We start from the raw sequence: 7,583 nt of genomic DNA, 5'->3' as shown, positions 1-7,583 counted from the left end.
AGTGATGGAATATTATGGTTTTCAGAAGTAAAAACAAAGCGCTCATTCAAATCAAAAATACTGAAGCATTGCTAAAGTTCGCTAAAAACCCAGGTGATCTGACATTTCCTGCCAAATTCTGGAAGAAAAATCAAAAAACTAGGAGAAGATAGAAAATTGCCTTATACATATTGCTATTGGAAAGCTAATCAGATGACGACTACTTGAAAAGATTGGTAGTTGATAAACAACAAACTTTACTTGAAATGACGGGAAGTTGCATTACAAGTTGCATTCCTCGGATTTCTTAGAAACTTGACGGCACAGGACTTGAAAGAGATACCCTGTTCTCGAGTTCATAAAGCTTATTTGAAGTGTATGTCTTCACAAAGCTGTAAGTTTTTTCATCTTGCAAAGAAGATGCCATTTCTCTTTGGCTTAAAGACTTGGCAGTTGCTTCCGATGACTGATCGTTTTGCCAAAATAGAAAAGAAGGGCTTACCAACCTACAGCTCCGTAACTGGGAGCTATGTGATATCTTTTTATTCTTCAAAAAATACACTTATCCACTAAATAACACATTGGGAATAGCATTTGAGAAGAATCAACTTGTGCAGCCACGAAAGGAAATTGGAGTTGTCCAAAAACCACAATTTTTGTAAAAGACAAAAATCAACCTTCGGTTACTCACATGGCGTATGCACTTGTATCCTCTATAGGAAACCCTCAATCCCCTTTCCCGCCTGCACTTCCCTGTATATCGAAAGGGCTTCATCCATTACTTTAGCCTGAGCCAACAATTGTGCTCTCTTCTTTCCAGAAGGATGAGTTGATAGATAATCTCTCAAGGCTGATTCACCAGAAATCTTGCCCAGCTTCTCATAGACTGACGGAGCTATTCGAGGGTTATATCCAGCAGAAGCCATCAACAACAGCCCTATGTAATCTGCTTCCATCTCCATCCTGGTAACACATAAAATGCATGCATGAGATGTCTACGCAACAGGAATTACACCCGGCAAATGTTCATCCTATCTAGCACCATGAGCTTATTTCTTGCATTATATACGCATGCTCGCTAAGAAGAAAGGTGAAGCGCACACAGATAAAACATTTGAGATATTAACAGTGAGCCTCAACAGAATTTAACAAAAACCCGTATAACAAGTAGGTGATGCCAATAAGATTTGAAGCCAAGAGTTTCGGTTCCAAACTCTCAATGATCAGTGATTAGTGATATCACCAACCTCTTCAACCGGAACAAGCTCATCGAGCAATAAACTACAGATTTTGACCAACAAAACCAGAACAAGAATAAACCTAAATATACTTACTGTAGCATATCTCATTAAATATGAACTCCAGGATCACAGTAAAACTATGGATGCATAGTGATTACAAACAGATAAATAGAAGAAAAAACTTACAAGACCACCATTAAATACATTTAATAAAATGCACCAGACAACAGGCACAAATTAAAACATTTGAGCATCTGGAATCAGTGACTTCATCCCCGTTTTTATTCAATTTTTTGTGTGGGACCTGTGGGAGGGAAAGGTGGATTACACGACAGATATTGCTGCTCCCATTCATTTTGAATGTTGAGGTTTCTAATCTCTTTGGAGACAGAAGCTTGTCACCTATTATCCAATCATTTTTAACATAGTTTCTTTTGCTACTCACAACGTCACCTATTTCTTGTTTCAATTTTGGATAGAGCACCCTGATTTTAAGATTCAAATATCCACCTACAATTGGAATTCAGTGGCCAATTTTTTGGACACCATGCAATTCTGAGAAGAGGAAACAGGGCGGGCTAATTCAAATAAGAAAAACCAGGACTCAATTTAAGCCAATACTTCTTGGGTAAAATTTGGAGGGCTGCTAGGAGTTCGTGTCTTCTGGTTGAAGACTCTTTAGATTTCTGGTAGTTTGGAACTTTGGATTGCCTTTTTATGAATAAGAAAAGGAATATTTGTCAAAACAGAAATTGCCAAATTTGCTTTGCAAAGAACTGGTTGCAATCTATCCTCGCAGTTAAGAACACTGCTTCATTGTCTTTTATTCCAAACAATCAACTTTAGTTTGTACCCCCATTTTTTCCGGTTAATATTGAGAAGCTTTCGGATAATAAATATCTATATTGCAATTTGACTTAAATTCACATTTTTGTACTGTCAAAATCAGAGGAATTGACGGAATATGTCTTATGGCTTTTGTTTTTCATTGTTACTAATGATTTTTACAACATTCTTTAAGTTTACAGCATCTTAAGGAAAACTATCAAACAGCATATAACCAAACATTTATATACAGCCCCCCGTATCTTGATTTTCATATCGTACTTGTGTCTTGCATGTGCTAGATAGCTGACGCTCATTAAATATCCTTTTTTGTTCTTGCTATGTTTCAGGCAAACTCGCTCGTTAATGAAATTGACGAACTTATATCACTAAAACAAAACAGTCTTTGTAACTTCACAAGGTAGGGGTAAGGTCTGCGTATATACTACCCTCCCCAGACCCCACTTGTGAGGATACATTGGGTATGTTGTTGTTGTTGTTATATCACTGATCCGGAAAAAGAGAGATGAATCCAGGTTGAATAAAAGAATGAAATGGGGAAAAGAGAGAAGAAGCGAAAAGCATCTCTAGAAAGGAGGAACGAACAACATCAGAAGATGAATGCAATGTGCACTCAATTGCACCCCGCCAGCCATCATCATGTTAACATGGATAAAATGGGAACATGGTCTTTTCCAGTATCTTGAGATGTCTAAATCAATAAAACCCTCACATTAAGCACTCAAGGGAAGATCCCCTCTTTCACTCCTACCATTCAATGCAGAAAGCATGTAGATGAGCATCCTTACAAGCCCTGAAAACCAAGTCGTCTGCATTACCAACTTGCTCTACTTTTTTCTAATACCTTCCGAAACAAAAACCTTATAAATGCTTCCCACGCCGAGCCAGAGTTAGGTTATCAAGTTCCCATACACCCTGTTCTGCTGGTCCAAAGGGGCAGAAACAAGTCTCGTGTCTCTTTCTTTTTCTTTGGTTGCTGTACAAGCTTTATTCACTTTGTATAGAAGCAACTACACTTTTGAATAAAACATTGAATTCCTAACTACCAACGATTCAAATGTCTCCTATTCTGTTGTACTATTATATATGTGTCTCACATGAGGGGACAGCCGCTTAGAAGGGCCCACATGTGTGCAGTGGGAACCATTTGAGCGAAATATAATGTAATTTAACACAAATACCAGAATGACATAATCTATGATGCAAGCATTTCAGGAGAGTAGTTCCTGCTTCTTGGAAACGTATTGAACGTGTATGTGACGTGACATTTCTATGACTATTTATAAACTTTAATGTAATTGACTAACCGAGAGAATCGTGCGATAATACACAACAATGTTAACTAAATCCTAAAAGAGAAAGATATCATATAAAACACACAAGCAAGAGAAACTAAAAATCCAGACAATAAAAGGCAATATACATACCTGCGTGAGAATGGAAGCCTTAGGAACAGGGCTGACATGGTGTTAACAACATCAGGCATAACAAACTGATAAAGAATCATTTGAATGATCGCAAACCACAAGTTTTTCGTAATTCCCTCAGCAGCATGGCGAGCCACTGCATGCCCAACCTATCAAGCAGATAAGCAAAGGTGTGAATAAGACCATACTAAAACAAAAGGCAGTGATATAACTGTATACAATGCACCAAGTGATCAACAAAATACACCTCATGCCCAATTATGGTTGCAATTTCAGCATCCGTCCTAAAATGTTCGAGCAACCCTGTGAAGACTACAATCTTGCCACCAGGCAAACAGAATGCATTAACAACAGGCTCATTTACAACCAAAACCTCCCACTTCAATCCCTCCAAATGCCCAGTAGCGGATTCTGACCCCTTTTCCTGTCCCTTCTTCCTACTTTTCTGAACCCAACTGTCATCAAGAATCTCATCCTCTTTACTCCACTTCGCCTCGGGGTTACTATCACTCAATGCCATTAAAGTTTCATGCTGCCCACTAGTAGTCCCATGAGATGCCATGTCACCTGAAGCATAGTGAAGATCAGTCCATACTTGTTCTTTTCTCAATCCTCTTTGTAAAGCTTCAATTATATCTGTAGCTATAAGTCTCACCCTAACACTTTCCGGATGTATAGCTGGCAATATTTTCCCTTTGAATGTCCCTTTCATCTGTTGAAACTGAGTGTCACCCAGCCTTTTCTCAAGATCTTTAGACAAAAGCACAAAATGGGTTCTCTTGGTATAAGGTATAGTCTCCAAATTACCCATGTAAACAGTTATCACTAATCCGGAACCAACCAAGACAACAGTAAGAACCGTTCTTGGATTCTGAAACCATCTCTGTGGACCTCTTGGACGAAAGTGATGAACTTGGTGTCTATCAACATAGTAATATCTTCTACCCCCACCCAAAAAAGGGCCAGTAGTATACTTATTTTGCTTGATGCCATATTGAAAACACGAGTTTCTCAAAATCTTTGAGGACGAGGTGGAAAACCCAGATGCAGAATTGAATTTGTTGGGTCTTGGAATGGTTTCTTGAATGGAATTTTTGAGTGAAAACTTAGATGCGAAATGGCGAAACGCGTCAAGACCGAATTTTGATCTTCTGTACCATCCCATGATTGCTGCGAGGACCTCAAAATCAAAGAAGAAGGATTAGCAGTAAGAACAAAAATCATTCAGACGTCAATTTCTTGGAGCAGAAATTAAATCTGAAATTAAACCTAAATATAAGGGCCAAAAGAGGTAAAGAGAGAGAAAATGGATGGAAGAAATATAGAAAAGGGGAATCAGAGTGATTAGATGAATGGAGGAGGGTCTGGACGTGTCTGGAAATTTGCAAAAGCGCAAGCAATGAAGTGGACAGCGGTGGAACCCTAGAAGTAATTCTTCTTCTATCTTATTTTCTTCTGGATCAAGTACTCCTCCATCCACTTTTACTTGTTAATGATTTTAAAAATAAATTTTCAATTTTATATGTCCACGAGCCCATTTGAATTAGCTGATTTAAAATAACTGATAAGCATTAGATGTTAAAAATTATTTTTAAATATTGAAATTGATTTAATAAATAAACAGTTACGTGTTTGGATACAAGTACTGAAATTGATAATAAACAGTTGTATTATTTGATAAAAAAGTATCGATAAGCTCTTTTTCTGTTAAAATGACTTGAATAACCTTAGAACTATTTACACTTATAAGCACGTAATTTCTTTAAAATTTTAGATTCTAGATGGATTCAAATATAAAATATTCTATTTATTATTTTATTTTAAATACAACTGTAATTAAATAAGATAATTCTTATGATAAATATAATTTATTTTATGATAAGCATATAATCATAAGTTATAATAATTAATAAATTGACAAAAGTTTCTCGGTAAAAAAATAAACCTAAATAGGGCAATATATTTGAAGAGAAACAATGTCTTCATCACCACAACACTTTGAAACCAATACACCAAAAATTTGATATGTCCTCGTTTATTACATACAGTTCAAAGATTAATACAAAATCACATAGATACAAATATGCAAAGGAATAAAGAATTTGTTTACCTCAAATAGTCAATAAGAATTGCAGACTTGAAGAGATGTGGGGTTTAGGTTGAAAAAATACGTGAGACAGTGATATCGATGTAGGAGTTTTGGTTTGAAAAGGAATATTTTAGAGATAAAATAGTAAAAATCTTGGTCAAACTTAAAGTGTTTATAAGCTAAAAATTCATAAGTTAGGAGTGACCAGCTTATGGCTTTTTGCTTATTTTTGGCTTATAAGCGCTTTTAACTTTACCAAACGCGTAGATAAGCCGAAAAGTGCTTATAAACTAATTTGACCAGCTTATAAACTTAGCCAAACACCCTCTATATCCAGATATTTTTCCTGTTTTACCTTTTGTATTAGTTACTCATTCTAAATTATTTTTCAAATTTATTCAGACTATAAACTAATTAATATTGGTATCATGATAAATTATATATTTTATTTATTATTTCTTAAAGGGTGTGCAAAGTCAATAGTGGAGAAGTAAAAATGAATCTACTACTTACAGTTTATTTGCATGGTTGTTACCCATTGTATTGTATTATATTGTATTATTATTTAAAATAATATTTGTTTTGATTGTTTATTTAATATTAGTTATATTGTATTATTAAATATCTTATTCTGAAATAATAAAAAGATCCATTTTATGAAACAACGTATTTGATGTTGTAGAATTATTTCTTTATTTTAATTATACCCTTACTTATTACTCCATAATTATATTTTACCCTTTACTTTTTTATTTTAACTCCAAATCTCTAACCTATTGACTTACTCTTTCTTTATCCATCTTCCAGAATGCTGGCCTTTTCATCTAAATCTCCGTTCGTCTCTTTGTCTCTTTTCATTGTTCATTTCTTTTCTTTTTTTTTTGGCTAATGATAGTTAACCTTTTTCTTCAAGTTTTTACTCTTGTTTCCAAGCTACATAATTGGCAATAAATTAGTAAAAAGAGGTTTCTTAAAATTATTTTTATGTGTAATTCTTGATGAATTAATATTTAATTGAGTGCATTTTAGTAATAGGATACTATCAAACCAAACAACAAAGTGTTATTTGTAAACGATCCAATCTATCCAAATATTATATTCAAAAATAATACGATACAATACGATATTGTATAATATAATATATTATAAAACAATGGGTAACAATGATCTAAACATGACGTTATAGTAGTTGTTAGACTCTGGAACTACTGTTGTAATTACCAACACCCAAAAATATATAGTAAATTATAAAGAAAAACTACTAAAAATAGGATGGCTTTTTCAACTTCTATTTTATTTTATTAACTTTAACTTCAAATACATTTTTTTTTTTGAAAAAAATAAAAAATAGACAGATTTACAACTGGTAATTGAAAAATAGCCACAATTTCAAAAGTAATCGAAATTTAGCCACCTTTTCATATAAAGATAAAATCTGAACAAAAACACCCTAAAAATCCGGAAATATTCTAGCATAATATGCTGAAGTTCAAATTTTTTACATATGAGCTTCCAGCATAATGTGCTGGGATTTCATAATGTGTTAGAGTTCCAATATAATATGCGGGAAGTTTACATGCAAAAGCTTCATAATCTCTATGTTAGAGTTTCAACATAATATGCTGGAAGTTTATAAATAGAGACTCCATTATCCCGCATATTATGCTAGAACTTTTCGTGTTTCAACAAAATAGTGAGTATTTTTCAATGACTTTATAAACCCTAATTATATTTTAATTATCAATCCAGAAACTGACTGGTCCATACTATTTTCACTTCTTTCTTTTTTCATTTCTAACTTTAGTGTTCAGTTCTTTAAAAGCACAAGCCTCGTAATTAAATGCTTACATTTTGAAGTGCTACATCTTTTCTTTTTCTGACAAAAAGAGTAGTAAATAAGTTAATGGTAAAGGCGAAACGAACTTGCTAGTATTGCTTATTGCATATATCAACAACAACAACATACTTATTATTATCCCACATCGTGAGATCCGAAAAGAA

The 7,583-nt window shown here is 34.1% G+C and overlaps 1 protein-coding gene across 1 annotated transcript; it reads right to left on the bottom strand.

The window, feature by feature from the left end:
- Positions 1 to 28: 28 nt before the first annotated feature.
- On the bottom strand, positions 29 to 4,966 carry LOC104118868 (mitochondrial metalloendopeptidase OMA1). The gene is made up of 3 exons (XM_009630248.4): positions 3,741 to 4,966; positions 3,494 to 3,642; positions 29 to 942 (listed from the first exon to the last, which is right to left on the bottom strand). The coding sequence occupies exons 1-3, from the start codon at positions 4,656 to 4,658 to the stop codon at positions 693 to 695; spliced, it is 1,317 nt and encodes a 438-aa protein (XP_009628543.1). The 5' UTR covers positions 4,659 to 4,966; the 3' UTR covers positions 29 to 692.
- Between the last annotated feature and the right edge of the window lie 2,617 nt (positions 4,967 to 7,583).

The sequence above is a fragment of the Nicotiana tomentosiformis genome, chromosome 3 (genome assembly GCF_000390325.3).
Source record: "Nicotiana tomentosiformis chromosome 3, ASM39032v3, whole genome shotgun sequence".
Classification (NCBI taxonomy): Eukaryota; Viridiplantae; Streptophyta; class Magnoliopsida; order Solanales; family Solanaceae; genus Nicotiana; species Nicotiana tomentosiformis.
The sequence above is the reverse complement of the archived record's forward strand: the minus strand, read 5'-3'. Positions and strand labels throughout refer to the sequence as shown.

Bases quoted from the DNA above. Each gene is read 5' to 3' on its own strand.
- LOC104118868 (XM_009630248.4), bottom strand. From the start codon at position 4,658: ATGGGATGGTACAGAAGATCAAAATTCGGTCTTGACGCGTTTCGCCAT. The intron at 3,643-3,740 runs GTGTATTTTGTT...TCTGCTTGATAG, and splicing joins CAACCATAATTGGGCATGAG to GTTGGGCATGCAGTGGCTCG. The intron at 943-3,493 runs GTATGTATATTG...ATGTGTTACCAG, and splicing joins AGGCTTCCATTCTCACGCAG to GATGGAGATGGAAGCAGATT.